This window comes from Triturus cristatus, chromosome 8 (genome assembly GCF_964204655.1).
Source record: "Triturus cristatus chromosome 8, aTriCri1.1, whole genome shotgun sequence".
NCBI classification, from domain to species: domain Eukaryota; kingdom Metazoa; phylum Chordata; class Amphibia; order Caudata; family Salamandridae; genus Triturus; species Triturus cristatus.
In genome coordinates, this window is record NC_140591.1 from 602,777,996 (window position 1) to 602,796,351 (window position 18,356).

Genomic DNA, 18,356 nt, shown 5'->3' on the forward strand with positions numbered 1-18,356 from the left:
TCCGGATGTTGGTCCTTGCCAGCAGTCATCACCTACTGCCAAAGACCTGCTTTTTAAAATGTATATCACCTGTCCACCTCCTTCCCCTTCCGGTACCCCCTCACTAGTGCCCTCTCTCCCTTTCGTTTTCACCCTTCCAGCCTCTCTTCCCCCCGTTCTCTCTCGGTCCGCCATTTCTCTCTCCCTGTGCCCCCTTTCTCCCTCTCCCTGTAACCCCCTTACTCTCCATCCCATTTTCCCGTGACCCATAGCTTTGGCTGCAAGTGAGTTGGCACAACTCCTGTGAGAGAAGTGTCTCTAGATTAGGTGGCACGTGCCCCTGCTGGGACCATGGTCAGGCGTTTGTCTGTTACACAGAAAACCACGTCTCCGTTAAACTGTAGTTTGAGAGTATTTTTGGTTATTGTGTTTATTTACTGTACCAAATGAATCATGGTGGAACCGGGAATCTTATGCCAGAGCATCCCAGGAATCCAAAAAGTAAAACTGAAAAAACACATTTTAAAGAAAAATCATGTGATGTTGCAGAAATCGCTTCATCTCTTAGTGGTGTTTAATGAAGGTTCATTTACAAACCCCAGCCATCATATAAGGTCTCTGGAATGCCTTAGACCTGGCAGAGTCTCTTGATGCCCATGAGCAACAGTAAAGAGCATGTTCACCGCTGAAGAGAGTGACCACTTCACCATTCATCCCTTTGTGCCTGCAAACAGAGCTGAATACTTCACCTTTCACCACTTTGCATCTGCAAACAGAGCTGACCACTTCACCAGCTGAACAACATTTGCACAAGCGTCGCTGACAACCCGTACTACCGATTTTTTTATTGCATATGATGCCCCAATCACTTCAAGTACATTTGTTGTTATCGGTAGTCCCAGTCCCCTGCTATACATTCCATCGTAAATTTTTAGATCCTGTTTTTTGTATTTTTATTCATCCATTCACACTCCTTTACGTTAAAATAGCCATAGCTTTACTGTACAGTTGCTAGAATAGCTTATAATATGGTATAGTGTGTAATTTTTAAATAATCACTCCACTGCAAACAAAAACATTGATAAAAAACACTGCCATTTACAATGCCAGTAGCTCCAACTGCAACAAATACGAGACCTATTGTATTGCAAATGCTTGTTATTGACACTGTAGCAACACTACAGGTCTCATGTCTCAGGCATATATAACGTAATTTACATGTTATTTGCACGCGCCAGAGTAGACATTAGCATAATGGCTTCTTACTTCAATCGCTGCTTTTGCGCATTTCTGAGTAGTCCTTTATATCGTTATACTGCAGAAATTCTATAGTTCCCATCAGTCCCTGGGCACTCGCAACGTAATCAACACGTGCCCCACGGGTTGTTTATATAATTCAGTATAGTTGGATGCTCTCATGATGGATATATGCATATCGTAATCACACAGATCACTTTGTTCGCAGTTCTCCCAAGTGTGTGTACTACATTTCCCGATATTCATGATGTTGACTAATTGGTTCAGACACGTGATCCCGGAAGAGAGCGCGCTCATTGAACTGCCTTTTTAAACAGCGAGCGCGGGTTACCGGTCGCTACAAGCCGATGGAACCCGCACTAAATAGGTTACGCAACGGGGTAGGACTCGCGAGGATGTGAGTTGTATGCTGATATTTTTTGCCATAATCAGGTATGAGTGTTTACATCTCCAACAGGGAGGTTGTTGCCGAACCATAACCTCTTACTGTTTGTTATTTGTTTGTTTTGCTGCCCGGCAACTTTACCCATCTACATACCGACTGTATGCCGGTCTACCATATCTTTACGACAACATTATTCGACTACAGGGCCACCCCCTAAGTGTGGTTTAACGAGAAGCCTTTCCTCTCCCAAATTGGGGTAAGAAAGAACTTTGTATCTGTATGTCTTCCGACGGATTGTGGGGCAGTGAGAGCGAGTGAGCGACCCGCCGGGTCCATAATTTGTGCGATTCATTTCGAGGTACTGTGTTTCTGGGTTTAATTAGCAAGCAACTAATAGCCGCCAATGACACATCACATTATGATGTGAGACCTACGCATGAGTACACTTCACATATAATTATGAAGCATGCTCATTGTAATATTACACCACCCTTTGAAAAGTTTTAAAATTAAGGGTGATGTCACTTTCTCACTATAAGTGTGTTTTTGATGTTGAACATGATTCAATAATGGTGTGTTTATGTTTGTCGTTTGTTTTTGTTTTTTCCAACAGATGGAGTGATTTAACATACGTAAACATAGTGACAAACAAAGGAGCAGCTATCTGCCCTTTTTATAACTAGTGTAGGGAAATTCCCGGTTCACTCTCCTTCCAGGGGGGGGGACACAGCCCTGAAGAAAGTCCCGTAGCACAGTTTGGACATTATATGGACTGAAACATGTTGGCCTTCGGACCATAATACCCCAAAGACCCTATTGTTCTCTATTTTTAATATCCCTGTCAGATCCAAGAATAAAGGGAAACTGGGATCTGCCAGTGGATTTTTAATCTTAATCCCCTGGCCAAATATTTTTTCAAGTGCTCCCTGGAATATCGGTTGAGCCCACCACGACTTATAGGGGTCGTGGTGTCCCGATGATGAAGCATGACACCACTAGGGTGTGTGAGGGAATATATAACAAAAGTAGTTGATTCCTCTACCACTTTTGAGTGGTGCTTTATCCACAGCTTCATTTAGGGATATTCCACCAATGCCTTTTTCAATATCTAACCGTGTTTATAATCGATGCTCACGGCTAGACTAATAGGGGAGTACTTTAACGTGAATCAGAGCTGCAGGAAGGAGCCTGGACCACTGATTTGGAAACTGCTGTCGAGGGTTGGCCATCTAAGACCCGGGGTCTTCTCATCCCCCCCTCACTGTAGCAGGGGTGAGATGGGACCTGGGGCCTACAATCTGGGACACATGCATCTGCTGGACCCACGCCCGGGAACCAGTACTTCTCTTTGGAAAATGATTGCACAACTTTACACTACGATGCAAGACAAGTCTCTTATATGCATTCCCTGGACGCGCCTTGGGAGGGAAGTTGATTTAGATCTTCACCTGACTGTCGCACAATAATAAAATACTGCTTTGAACTTACTAAAGCACTCTCTCTCAATGACAGACTGCGTTTGGTCCACAATAAATTTCTCCACAGAATGTATCACACTCCTGTCCAGACGCACTGAATGGGCACCACGGCAGATGCGCACTGCCATGGATGTGGGCAAGACAATGCAACATTTCTTCACCTGGCATGGCTAGGAGGCCTGCTTTTGGTCCTCCGTATACGAGGCTATCACTTCAATCACTGACCACTGTCCCCAAAAGTCCCCACTGGTAGCCATCCTGGGGTATGTAAAAGATGTCCCCAAGGGAGTTCGACACATGACAGCAATGCTATTACTCCTAGCGAAGCACAGAATCACAATTCACTGGGGGCGCTGTCCTGTGCCCCAAATAAACAGCAGGTTGCAGGATGTGAAGTACTGCCAGGAGCAATTCACTGCATACTGGGACTTGATGTCCCTGTGATTCCAGTCAGTCAATAGCTGGTCTCTCTATCTCCTACCTGACATCATATACATCCTCAATGGACAATCAAGCCACCCCTAATTCTAAGCCAGGAGAGGGATTACCTTATCTCCATTCAGTTGAGCATCTACTTACCTGCTGGAGATTTTCCCCAGTTGCCACTCACCCCAATGGACATAAGAGGCATGTTGCCCTACTCCTGGCGCCCCCTAGAACACTTGGTCAAAACATACATTTGTTGCATTGTGTCTTATGACTGTCCGCATGCCTGTCTTGCAGTGCATCAACTTTCTGCATTAATGCCTTTACTTATGGGATGCTCAGCTTGTTTCCTCTTTGCACCTTTGTTATTTGGTTGTACTTTGTATGTCCTGAATCGCCTAGTACACTTAATTAAATCAAATAAATACATAAATAAATATGGGGTGATAATAAAAACATCCATTTCAACAGATCTCCCCACTTCTCTCTGCCTCCAACCATGCCAGCTCAGGAACACAACTATACACAAAATCTCAGATTGGACAACCCAGCACAGTAACCAGCAACAGACTAGATCATATGAAATATCATTAATGGACCTGCGGGTTCAAAGCTATCAGCAAACATAAAACCATAAAACTGTGAGTCAGTCTCCCACACTTCATCGTCCTACACACTGCTACGTGCTCTGTACAATAACTTCACCTCTGTGGTCATCATGCATGACATAGAAACACTCCCACATAGGATTCAAACGAAAAAACAACATCCTTCCAACCACATACCCTACACGGTGTACTGTGCTACTCATGCAGGCAAGCACTTCAGCACCCCACTTAGGGGTAGTAACCACTATATAAATGCTCCAATATATTAGAGCGGAACATTTATGTGCCCAAAAATGTTTCAATCCAATCAATTTTCGGGTATCAGTAGAACTATGGTAATGTCATAGTAAATATGATGGCATGTGATATTTCTGAATAGAAATTAACCCTATTGCAAAATAAGATAGGTTTAGTCTTAACCCTAAACTGATCAGCTATTTTTGCACAACACGAATGCTTAGTCTATTTTTTACCCGAGGTGGGTTTTAAGTAGCATGCACACTAAGCACAGGCAAAGCCAGTAGGTCGCGCCTTTGAAACCTATAGGCTTTGCCAGTCTTTTTATCAATACTGTCCCGCATTGACAAAAGCATTTTTTGGTGATGCTGTGCAGCATCGGCCAAAATAAAAGGCATAATGGTGCAGGCCATTTTGTAAGCGCTTGCATACAGGATGACTTTAGGGCCCATGTGTTGCCATGAAAGTGTACAGTGCATCACCACTCACGCAAACACTTACGAAATGACGCTGGCACCATTTTGTTTAAATGTATCTATCATTCCTCATCAGAAAACGGAACCCCATGCCACATTATCGAAGCCAAACCTTCAGGTAGATTTTTTTTTTTTTTTTTTTTTTTTTAGTTATTTCCAAATCCATCTCTGCTCTGTGCATTCTCTCCGCCATTCTCTCTACTCATTCAGATTAATCCTTTAGATGATATACATTGTAAAAATGTTGGTTTTCATGCTCGTCTCTCTCACCACTCACTTCGACAGGAAGTCTGCCATTAAGTCTTCTAAAAATGAAATATAGGTGAGATAAAATATGGTTATATTTTAATTGGTATGGTGGTTGATTCCAGAAGAGTTCATGAAAACAGGGTCCCCCAGAAAATTAGTCACTGAAACCAAACCTGGTCTTCAAAAAGTTAGTTATTGTTTAAAAACAAAATTATTAGGTTTAGTGAAGCAAAGAAAACAACAAAGGTATAAAATGAAGGGACCAAGCAAAGTTAAAACTCTATCCTTAACACTGCCTTCTCTTTTACAAAGCACTGGGCCACAAAATTATCCCAGGTTACAGCATCCTACTTTGAATCACTGAGGGCACTTTAAGAGTTACTAGCAAGAGAAGACTGTATGCAGGAAGGTACATGAGACTTAAGGGTGGAACGCATACAAAAACTGAAAAAAGACAGGATGTCAGCGAATTCCGAAAGAACCTACGACCCTCATCTGGCAGGCACTCTAACGTTATAGCACATAAAAAAATCTATCAGCCTATTATGAATCCTGTAACGACTGACTACTGTTCGATTCTATGTACTTTACTGCACTGATAAAAAATTTAAATACATTTGTTTTTGAAAAAAATATATCAAACTGTAATATCACGATTACCTTGCTCTTGCTATCTGCATGGACCTATCCTGCAATTATGCTGTATATGCCACTCCCAACACAATGCACTGCAGTACTATTTAAGGACAAGGAGTGGTTACATAAAATACATTTAATCAAGAATGTTTAAAACAACCTTCAGAACTAAAAAGAAATATGCATTACCCTCACTGTCCCACTGTATCCAGAGCCAATTTTGTATAGGCCATCTTTGCATAGGAGATAGAGAAAGAAACCATCACTCTGGAGTAGGCACTGGTCATCTTCCTCAACAGGGATATCTTTTAAAGCCCACTTCTGCATTAAGGCCGCTTTCTTTATTCCATTGCTAAACCAGTCCTGAATCTGGATTTTGCCCACCAACACTGCCTGTACACTCCTCTGTAGAGAATTCAAAATAATTGGCACCTGCAAGACAAATGAAGTTGTTTTATTCAGGGAAATATGGTGAGCTTTTCCATTTCAGCCTATGTAAGAAACAGAATGCAAATGTTAAAAAACAAGCATTGACAAAATATTCTAACAAAATCAACAAAATACAAAACTATTTTTAAAAAAGCAAGGCGTGCATGCAATATTATGTTTCTGTAATTGTGCATGTGAGCAAACCATAGGTGAGTAAACGTTTCTAAAGTAATATGCTTCCTATTTCATCTTAAGGGCGGAATGGGTGACGATTAGCAGGAGAACCAGCAGCCAGTCACCTGCTACAGCAAATGCAGCACTCCTACAACTGTCCTAAATTATTTCACGGATGTAGAAAAAACAGTGAACAAATATCAACTGAACTGACTGTGCAGGGATCACTGCCAACCAAGACTGTGGTTTTAGTTTGTATTGGGGTTAACATGTCCTACAGTACAATAAATACCGAAATGTACACAAAAATGGGTCAAACAACTAGAAGAGAGCCTGAAAAGTAGGGGTGGGCGGAATTTGCTTAGTCGCGCTGCGCAAAGCTCTGCGAAGTGGTAAAAAATCTCTGCGAGCACACGGAAATTCCTAACACGCGGAATTGCTTGTACCGCCCGTTTGCGATGCATTTTTCCTGTTCGTGAACGCTGTTTGCGTGCTTGGGGGGAAATATCTTGCGAACACACATTTTGAAAGTGCGAACAAGCAAAAAATTCCGCAGCTTCGCGGATCGCGGAATTTTGGGCAATTCCGCGTTTTACCCAATTTCCACAAATTCCGCAAGCGGAACGGAATTGACCGCCCAGGCCTACTGAAAAGGTGACCTTTAAAAAGGACAATAATAAATGTAAAAATAAAATTTGGAAAGGTACTACAGTCGCTGTAAAACTTCCGTTTTGCATAATAAAGAGATCTTCGTTTGAAGTTGAAGAAATATTATCATGGAAAGGTCTGATAATACTTTATAACGCTGTTGGGTACTAAAGGGCACAAATGTATCCTGTTTCCTACTGCCTGACCAAAAAAGCCATCCAAATTGAAGTAAGGCACTCTCACCACTGCCTATACAATCAACCACAGACATAAAGGAAAAGATTGTGTCTCTAAACAATCTAAGAAGCGTTTCAAACAGGAGAGCATCAGGATAGTTCAAGTTAGACATATCTCTTGCATTGAAATGTTAGTAAAGAACAAACCTGATATAAAGTATGGGATTAAAATGTAACACTATATAAATTGAGCAATTGGGAGGAAACCGAGTTAGAAAAAAGTGGAACATGGATAATTAGTGGTGTACATATGTGTAAAGAAAAGAGTGAGGAAACGGGAGGGGGGAAGAGGGAACGTCATATACAGAGAGAAAGGAGAGGAGGATGCATGGTACACATCGGGGTGTAAAATAGATAATTTCAGGGTGTCAGCTAATTCAGGTAGAAAATAAATAGAACGTTTTTTAGTTAGTAGATTTAATTTGGTAGTTGCAGCTGCCGAGAAGATCTGCAAATAGGCAATTTCCATGTTTGTAGATTTCAGTCTCAGGGTGTTTTTTTGCTTCTTCATTGTTTCCTTCTGAGATTTGTATGATGGATGATAGGTAGTGTGGCTGTGCAGAGTTATAGGCTTTGAAAGTTATACATGCCAATTTTAACTTTATTCTGGCCTCTGCAATCTGCTATAACGGATAGGTGTTCTCATATTGAGGCAGAACTTAATTTGTGGTAGGAAATGCATTGAATGGTACTTGAGTGTGTTAAAAGTGCATCTATTTTGCAGAAATACAAATTTCATGTTGCCGGTTTCCTTGCCTTTTTTATTACTGCAATACATCTTTGTGGTAAAATCGAGTATGGAACTCGAAGACTTCAGGAACAATACAGCTAAATTCAAGCTCTTGGATTCCTGGTGATAAATTGCTCGAGTTGCCATTGTCAACAGATGAAAAAGCGCTAGAAGCAACCACGTTTGGTTGGGACTTTACCAGGAGGTGGCAATACCTTGATTGTCAAGCCACTAGGGTGCTATTAGTATCAGTGTGATGTGTGAGACACTGCACCTGCAGATTACCTGCCAATGTCCACAGCCACAAAAAGGCTGGGAAGCCTGCTGGCCGGCTGAAAGGACACACTTTGTAACCGCTCCCATAGCCAGAAAAGGCAGACTGGGGTTGGCGGATGGTCATGGAGAGGCCCAAAAACCTGGCCACAGCTCGGTCTTTAAAGCATTCCAGCACTGAGTCTGCCGTTTTGCCAACAAGGAGAAAACAATTAAAGGGCATGTCCATGAGAATATTTAGATATCCCTTCAAAAGCCAGTCGTTCTCAACCAGGCGTGGCATTTAAGTGCCACTGACAATATATTCGCTCTGTCTAGTGAGTCAGCAGCCTTCAGCCCATATCTGATGGTGAATTGGGCTGCATCCTGCCCGTCAGCAGTTGCTTGGGTGCATATGGCTCGGGCCTCATCCGAGACCATGGGCAGAGCTTGAGCTACTGAGTACTACACAGTGTGGGTGTATCGGCCCAAAAGGCGGTGCTATGCTTGCAGAAGAAAGCATCCTCCTGGCAAAGGTATCCAGCCTATTGGATTGGGGTGCCCGGTGAGGAAACTGGGGTCCCCAGGAGATGGTAGCAGTCAATCGTCCTATACACAGGAGCCTCTGTTCAAGGCTTGGACCAAGCCCCAAGTAGCACTTCAGTGAGGGCTTCATTAGAAGAGAGGAGAGATTCGGAAGGGGTAACTCCCGGCTGAAGCACCTGCACTCAAGACATATGTCTTGACTGCCACCAAGGGTAACTGAAGGTCCAGGACCTCAGCTGCTCTCTATTCACCACAATTAAAGGAGGATTCATCTGCCATAGCCACGGTAGGAGTAGTAATCAAGCCAGTGTCCGGTGAGGGGTCTAACCCACTGGCATCTGCCAGTTCCCCGTACCAGTTGTCCTCTGGTTCATCTAAGAGGTGATCAAATGAATGAGGGTCCTCAAACCCCTCCCAACTGTCTCCCTCTCCAAGCCTACCAAGAGAGCATGGTACTGGCTCCAACTCAGAGGAAATGGTACCAGTCGGTGCCAGAGTCGTTAAGGATCCTTCTCCATAGCGGAGTTGGGAACGATGATGGGGTCAGCACCACTGTGGGGCCACTCCGGTACCGGGAATGATGGCACTGGAGCAAGCTCCATAGACATTTGCGGTCTCACGGGTGGAGTTGTTCCAGATCCAACATAGGTCCATGGAGCCTGACTGGTTTAGAGGGCAAACCTCCTGGTGGGGAATATAGTAGGCCCACCACCTCCACACACCCGAACCTCTGGTGCCCAATGGCGCTCAGAGGGGTTAGGCCACCCAAATAGGAGGTGCATGACCCCATAGAACTCCTTGAGTTGGGCGGGGTTGCTTGAGCAAACTGTGGAAGGAGCGGATCAAACCCAGGCACCAGTTCTACGGAGGAGGGAGGTCTCAAGTGGTGTTGTCATTCACATGCCTCGTCCGGTGACTTGGAAGGGCACAGAGAAGTCTAACAACGCTTTGACTTCTTTGCCTTCTTGTGTTCTGGGACCTGCCCAACGATTTACACTGCGGCGACTATCGTAAGGAGCACCCTTGGAGCGGTCCTGGGAATAAAATCAAACAGTCCTTGCAGCCTTGGAGTTGTGGTCCCGATCCAAGCACTACAATAAAATCAAGTCTGGGTATGTCACAGACATCTGCATGTGACAAGGACCACAGGGCCTAAAACCCATTGGTTTCTTGGGGGACATCCTTCGAGCACCAGGAGAAAAGATTCTAGAAATATCTTTGACAAAGCATCAAAAAAAAACTCAGTCAAAAAGTGACTCTTCCAGATCTGCGCTGACTGGCATCGAAATAAAATAACTGACGTCAGCACATTGGGGTAGCAGGCCAATATAGGCACCATGCATGTCACATCCAGTGTGAACTACGCCACCTACCTGCATGCAGGGGTACTGCTCAAGAATTACCGGATCTAGTCTGACGCCTATGAATAATTCTAAGATAAGGTATATGTGGCTAGAAGTCTATCAGATAAGTTTATATCGATATCTTGCCCAAAATATCCTAACAATTTAATGGAGGCATGCAAAACCAAGCACCAGCCCCCTTCCTTCCACAAAGTCATAGTGATAGTACTCAAAACTGACAAATCGAAATCCAAGTGTAAATCAGATAGACTTCTCTCTTTTAAATACAAACATCAAGATCCTAGCCAAATAATAGCTGTTCAGCTATGTAGATACATGCCCGGATTTGTCGTAGCGAAGCAAGCGGACTTTATTTTCTGTGAACCATTTTACATGCACACGTCACACTGTGTAATCTTTAAAAAAAAATCTAAATCAAGAAACAAAGCACAATTCAATATATACCTGAATGGTTTGGCATGCATGGCTGCCGTTGTTGGTGAGAATTGCAGAGATGGCCTGTAGCGTCCTTCCGGTCTCTCCCCAGCTCACAACAAGACTGAAGAGGCAAGCGCAGGATAGTGCAGTCAATGACTTCCCAGTACTGTCATTCATTCCCGTACATCTAACAGTGATTTCCAAAAGAAGTTGGAAGAGTGATTCTGTGAAGAAAACACACTGAAATTACACCGGTGCGACAGTGCTATTCGGTCACCTCAGCAACAGTATTATAAAAGAATGCCAAGGTATTCAGTCAGTTGTCTCTGTTCAAGGTCTACTAAGGTAGCAGAGCGATATACAATATGATATCTAACTAAGTCCGAATTAGCTTAACACTCCTTGGAATTACAAACTAGATGCGGACTTAAGTCATGCCAAATGTTCGGGCAAAGTAAATATCTTCCAATGAAAAAAAACGCTTGCATATTTTCTCATGTAGATTCAAATCGGTCATGCCTCTGATCCTTGTGGCATAAAGTGGAAAGTCCTTCATTGAGACTCATCTATATATTTGGGCATTATGATTTTAAGTGCAATATAGAATGCACATAAATGTAAATGCATTCTGCTACTTCAACCAACCTCTGAACGCTTACATTCATATTTAACAGTAAAGGGGCTCTATTCACATGCCATTCAGCCAAGGGTCACAGTACCAAAGTACTGTTATTATAAATCCCACTGCACTTTCAGCGCACACACTAGACTTCGAAATGTCCCCTTTTAATTGTACATGCCAGTGATTGTGGATCACCTCTTGCAACACTGATCCTTATTCCCTACCTTGCTGCACACAATGATCGGTCTTGAATCAAACAGGTAGAGATTTGTTAATATGTTGCACTCATGCAGAACAAAATGGTTGGATACATGTGCATGCAAAGAAACCACACATTTCAATGGTGCTGGTGATCATTAGTCTAGACAAATGCTACTCTGTATACTTGCTCCTTGAATATATGAAAAACTCTGAATGGGACCATCTTTCAAATTGAAGGAATACTTGGTAAACAATATGAAATTATCGTGTACTTGTTTGGGGGCAATATTTCTTTACTGCGTTAATGAAATGTCTATTATTCTAACACTGTAGCTAAACGTTGACACTACTTTTAACTTCTGTGTCCCTATGCACACTTGTTATTGTACCATTCATAGTGAGATAACGGGTATATTAGTCCGGAGAAGCTGCTGTTATTGTGGCTGGGGTGCTTTGCACTTAGCCCTCATGCAGGGGCCATGCCTTTAGTAAGACTAAAATTGCTTCTTTAAAACAAGGTTAGATTAAAAATACGCACAGAAAGTACTACAGTCTATAACTGGGTGTATGTAGCCAGTTACACCAGCATCCAAAGGGTGCTGTGATAATGCTGGTCGGTAAACAATTAAATGCTGAGATGAGAGGGAAAGGAGGCTGTATTACCGTGTCTGAGAGCGAAAACATTAACGAGGAAGTTCCACAAAGCTGCTATATTTTATGTGGACATTGAATGACCCACAATAGGAAATCCCAGAATCATTCTCATATTTGTTTTGTAATATCTGCCATTTTTTCCAAATTTAAGAGGCGAAAGATAGCTGCCATGTTTCCTTCTTTTTGCTATTCTCTGCTACACTGATGCAGATTGTGGCGTCTAGGCACACTGGCATGAGTAATGCACATAAAGTGACAAGTACTGTGCCTTTCTTTCACTTGAAATGTGTCAAAAGAAACCAATTCTATGTCAGGACAGGAGGCGAGGATTATGCTTAAACTTTCTTTATTCCTACTTCCAGCAGTTTTCAACAATAAAAGACAAAAAACTCTTTACCTGCATGCAGAGGGAAGTAGTGAAAGTCAGCCAGGTAGCCACTCAACAGTGTCCTAGTCCCACAAAAGCCTATGCCATCACATCCTCTTTCTCTTTCTTTCCTGCTCTCCGGCAGTTAAGTCACCTTTCCCCATTATTCATTGCATATCGTTATTGCTATTCATTGTATACCATTATTGTTGTATGTATGAAATTTCAGCGCTCGCGCTGACTTTAGTCAGGCAGCGGGAGCACCCTTCAACCTCTCCGCTCGTTGCCGTATCAGTGAGCTCGAGTCGCATGAGTACGTTGAGTTTGGTGGGCCGCCAGAGGGCGCTAGAACGCTTTTGCTCCGTAGGCAGTCACGCTCCGTTTCTCAGAGATACGCTTCTTCCCCCCGAACCTTGCAACCTCCCCCGAGCTGCCCGGTAGCCGTGATGCCCGCTTTCAAGGGTCGGTTTTATACGCCCGTGAGGAAAACTCCCTTGCGGGTCTATATTTTGTCTATTTCTGCACCATGCGGTACGCGCCGCTTCGTCTGTTTTGGCCCGGCCCAGGCAAAACTGACACACTTTCATCTCTCAGGGGGAGTCAGCCATGGCGTGAACTTAGGAAGCCTTTTGACAAGGAATTCAGAGCTTGCCTTTGAGCGGAATGCCCCCGAGTCTCACTGCTCGGCAAGGTGGTGCAAACCCTGAATTTGGGCTCATGCATGGCCACCTTCCTCCAGAAGCATATCAGGGACCCCAAGAAAGGGGACTGACAGGTCTAAACTAGCGCTACAGGTCAGCTTGGAAAAGATGGGCTATTTGAGGTCTTTGGCACAACCAGGATCCCATGGGATGCAAAGTAGTACATGTTCTAAATTTCCTGGCCTCTCAGGGCTTGGCTTACAGGACTATTTATTACTATTGGTCAGCTATTTCTGTGGGTCACCTGCCAAAACAGGGCTTCCTGGTGAGGGGATCATCAATTGGTGTACAAGTTGATGAGGGGTATTCGGCTGGCCATTTCTCCGGAGCCTCGGTATTCCACCCTTTGGAAGGTTAATAAGGTCTTAAACCTTTTCAAGGCCTGGCAATCGAATAGATATCCTTCTCGTAAGAAGCTGTCAGCAAAACTAACCATGCTGTTGTGCTTAGTGTCATGCATGCAAGTACTGGATGTAAGGGCATTGGACATCTCGGATCGGGTGTTCTGCCCTCAGGGAGTTGCATTCCACATTGTCCACAGAACAAAGAAAGACTCCAAGTTGGTCTCCTGCCAGCTTTTGACAAAGCCCCCAAAATTGTGTGTGGTTGGCTGCCAGCAGGCTTACGAAGCAATGACGGAGGAATTCCGTCTCCACTGCAAACGTCAGTTACTGATTTTTCTCAGGAAACCGTTCAAGGTGGTTGCTTCTCCCACCATCGCTCACTGGATCCGCTGTGTAAGAAGCTGGGGTTGATGTCACTCAATTCGGGCTCATTCTGTCAGAGGGTCAATGGCCTCTAAGGCTTTCGCTCTGGGAGCTCGCTTGGAGGACCTTATTAACTCAGCGGACTGGTCCTCGGACTCAATGTTCAAGCGGTTTTATTTTAAACCAGTAATGGACATGGCGTCTTTGGTGGTGGACAAGCTTTGAACTAGCATAATCCTCGCCTCCTGTCCTGAAAAAGAATGAAAAATGTCCTAGTAAACATTAAGGACAGTTTCAATTCTATTAAGGACACAGCAGCTAGATTCATTCCCACTAGTGTTACCTGCGATCACTGTTTCCCCAACCCATGTATAGAGGTTCCTTGCCCTTCTGACTTGGATGCGCTTGAGACACTGGACTTTGGGTATAAGCAACCAGTTTTTACGTTCTTTGTTGGTGCCTTTTTCAGTCGCTTGTTGCTGGTTTCTGCCTTGCTGTGTGTTGTTATAGGAGGATAGACCCAGGGGCTTCTGTTGCTCGCGTCCTCCCGATGTTCAGTTTCATTGGGTTTCCACTGCCTTGCAAGTTCGGAGAGTTCGAAAGTGGAGTGAAAGGATCATGTGGACATCCGCATGTCGCAGTCAAGAAAGAGGACGTGATGGCATGGCTTCTGTGGGACTAGGACACTGTTGATTGGCTAACCAGCTGACCTTCACTACTTCCCTCTGCATTCTGAGCTTTTTGTCTTTATCATTGAAAACTGCTGGAAGGAGGAATAAAGAAAGTTTAAGAATAATCCTGGCCTTCGTGTCCTTAATAGAATTTAAACTTTCCTTCATGTTTACTACAAAAATTTTAATTTAGGTCTACACCGAAATGAAGAGACGTGCGGATGTCCCGATTGAGGGTTCTGGGGGAGCAGACAATGAGGTGGGAAAATACCTGCATCCCTTTTGTGTCTCCCTGATATTTGCAGACCATAGTCGGAAATACAATTAGTGCTATAGTGATTTTTGAGTCTGTAGGAGAATTTCCTATCCTGCTAAACTTTTGTGGAGCTACTGAAAAATATATCTTACCATTATCTCAACTTCATTACTTTAACATCACTTTGTTTTACATTTACACAAAAACTTCAATTGCACTGCTAAAACACCACAAATTGGACTCCGCATTTTAACTTTTGACGATTGTTAAATAAGTAAATCGCTTCAAATTTAACTAAATATTAGTTTAGGGCTAGGGTTTCCAAATTACTTCAACTGACATTTAATTTTATGAACATACAAATATTCTTAAATATTAACATTTATTAGAGTTACCTTTTATTTCAATTTCATTAACCTGGTTAGGGGTCCTATGTATTTTACTGTACATCATTTAAACTAAATTACCATTTGTAAGGGTTCTTTTTAATTCAACTTTATATTATTTAAATATTGAACTTAGGTTCAGAGTTAGGTTTCCATTTTAATTTAGTGTTTAACATTGTTTAAGATATACAAGAAGGGATCAAAATAGAAGTTATTTCAATGTTAGTGAACAGGGAGTTTAAGTGAAGATAGCTGCAAAAGAGTCTAAAGGTACAGTCATTTTAATGTTCGGATTAAGGGTTAAAGTAATGGCAGGTTAAAGTGTTGGTGTAGAAGCGATGGCATGCTTAAGTAATTGTGGCCAAAGTAACGTGATAATCCGGAGAACTGCCCAGTCACCCTCAATACAAAAAATAAGAGACTGAGCTGTGCAGTGGAAGCATCCTAAGATGGAACAATTAATGGCACTCTTAATTGGAGCTCTGAAAATGCCTTGGATGAAGTGGGAGTGGGGCCAACGGGGTCTGACATCCCGGTGGCTGCGTCAAGGTCTGAAGACAGTGCAGTGAGTTGATCAGGTCGCGCAGGGTGGGTTATACTTGTTGGTGCAGCCAGGAGTGAAGGAAATTGAAAAGATGGGAACCAACCCAAGTACTGAGACTATGGATCCTGATCTGGATTGAAGGTTCTGCATTTAACAGTGTCCTTGATGGGGATTATTTGTGTAGGGCATAGACTGCCAACAGAGTAAGGGGACTGCAATGTCTTTTTTTAACAGCTGTAGTGGAGGTGAAGGAAATGTGCATTAAAGTCAACGGAGTGAAAAAGACCGGTTGCCACCCTCCAGCAGACCCTAGTTGTGGAAACAACTGGTTCACCATTATAAGTATTGAAACTATCTTTTCACTTGTGAGTTTTTGGATTCAGAGACTAATTTTGGGATGGAATCCAGATCACTGGACTGATGTTACAATAGCATGGGCAGTCAAAGGAATAGTTATCTGTCACTTGCAACTCCCAGTGGAAGTAGTCCTGTAATTTTTGCATTTCTTCACACATATGCCCAATGAATTGAGTGGCAGGCAACTATTTTGATGGACATTCTGGTTTTAGTTATCCAGGGTTCGGTTTATTAGTAGTAGAATTATGTGCTACTTCCTCTGCCCTAACACAACTAAAGACCTCCAAGAGGAGAAAATCTAAACCTGACAATTGGCAAAGGAAAACGGCATTAGGAAGGAATGGTGAACACATAAAATAAAACATGAGCAGAGGACATCCTCTAGGATCAGAGAAAAACTAAAGCCAGAGCCTAAGTTTGAAGGCCTGACAAGCACTTGGTGGATAGCACCGGAGATAAACGCACAGAAAGAATAGAGCACGGCTTACTTTCCATAATGGACCTTATTCAACACATATGCTTACTTTCCATGATACATATGCCTGTTACAGAGAGGCCTTGGTAAGTGATTTCATTAACTTCAGCGTGTCCACTAATGCCTTTTAGATGGGTAAGTCCAATTCTCAAACCCATGCAAAAAGAACCAGGGAGAGGATGACTGACATTTGTGAGTTCTAGGAGGACACATAAAACTGAAAAGAACAGATGGAACGGCCCAACTCTCTATCAATAGGTTTAAAAATGAATAAAGTACAAGCTACAGCAAGATACTTGTGTTTAATATTAAAATCATCATCTAGGCATACAAGAATAACTAGCGCTTAAGATTTAAGTAACGTTGATTGCTGGTGATATTCAGAGGAAGCACAATAAATTTGTAAATTATGAACAAATTGAGGATTTAAGTTTATGATCAAAAAGCACATTTATGACTGTGAAACATTTATATCATTTTCCATTACCAAACGGTTAGTAATAGTGGCAGGATGATTAGGGGGATGCCTTCCAGCAGACTTTGGCAAACACCCACAAACTTAAGTTTGCAGAGACACATATGCCCCTTGCAATTCCTTTTCTATCTTAGAAACACACACATTTACTCCTGGGTAAAGCCAATGTGATTTTTTTTATGGGGTTTCAAACTAAGCACACACCCTCTAACTCGTAATTTATTAAGGTGAAAGGGTTTTTTTCCACACAGAAAATAATTTTCCTAAGGAGAAAATAAAGAAAGGGTTTTGTGCAAAATGCCAGAATTTGCATCAATTACTCATTCAGTACATTTTGCGATTTATAGTACCCTTGCAGGCGTTTTTTGCTAAACCCAAGGTCATGATCACTGAGTCTGCCAAATGGTTATGCCATTACGTATGTGCCCCATCTCAATTTATTCTTCATCATGCATCTTAGAAATTAACAAATCTAAAAGCACCACTTTGTCTATGAATAAATGATAAATGCTTATCAGAGACCTGACTGAACCCCACATCTGCTCCAGGCATCGCCACAGCCACCCCAGACGAATACAAGATCGCATACCATGACCGACCCAAACAGAAATGGTGGCAACATCGCCATAATCTACAAGGTGAACCTTGAATGCTCCACAACCACGGACAACTCCACCCACTTCATGGAACATCACAAGTTAAAACTCCAAACCAACAGCAAAACAACTTTCAGGCGCACACTCGCCTACAGACCGCCAGGACCCCGCCCCCGCCTTCTGCTACACCATCCCGTGCTTCGTTTCCCTTTTCTCAATTGACTCCAATCTATACATTTTCCTAGAAGACCGTAACTTCCACCTTGAGAACACCGAAGACGCTAACATGGCAGACCACCTAGAAAGCATGGCCAACCTTGGACTCAAAAAGATGGTCACAGACCCCACCCACTTTGCAGGACACACACTCAACCCTATATATTCTCAGCCAGAAATGTGGAGCTCATCTGTACAGACCACCGCAGCATCCACTTCCGTCATCTAGGAACCTCCCAGAATCCCCGCCTCCACCACCAGCCTAACACAGCATAGCGGGGCAAAAGTATCAGAACAACGATGGACCAAAGCTTGACTACCCACCACCACCAGTGACACAGAACAAATGGCGGACAAATTTGAGAACTGGCTCACAGCTAGCGCGGAGGAAGTTGCACCGCAGAAACCCACCAACCCCAAAAAACAAACACAACACCCCAACTGGTTCACTGAGGAAGTCAAAACCCAGAAACATGAATGCAGACAGAAGGAAAGAAGATGGCATGCCAGTACGATATTCCAGGACCGAAAACACTTTAAAGACGTCCCCAAGCAATAACACCAACTCCTGAAGAACACCTAGAAGACCGCCTCAGCCACC

General features: G+C 43.2%; 1 protein-coding gene across 15 annotated transcripts in view; it reads right to left on the minus strand.

Annotated features, from left to right (window-relative positions):
* The window catches only part of MYCBP2 (MYC binding protein 2), a 1,771,217-nt gene that overhangs the window by 1,568,797 nt on the left and 184,064 nt on the right, over positions 1-18,356 (minus strand). For all 15 annotated transcript variants that reach the window (XM_085622060.1, XM_085622057.1, XM_085622054.1 and 12 more), the window contains exons 5-6: positions 10,555-10,751; positions 5,921-6,163 (exon numbers count right to left, since the gene is read on the minus strand). In XM_085622060.1, the coding sequence (XP_085478186.1) occupies positions 5,921-6,163; positions 10,555-10,751 (440 nt within the window). The remainder of the gene's footprint in view (positions 1-5,920; positions 6,164-10,554; positions 10,752-18,356) is intronic.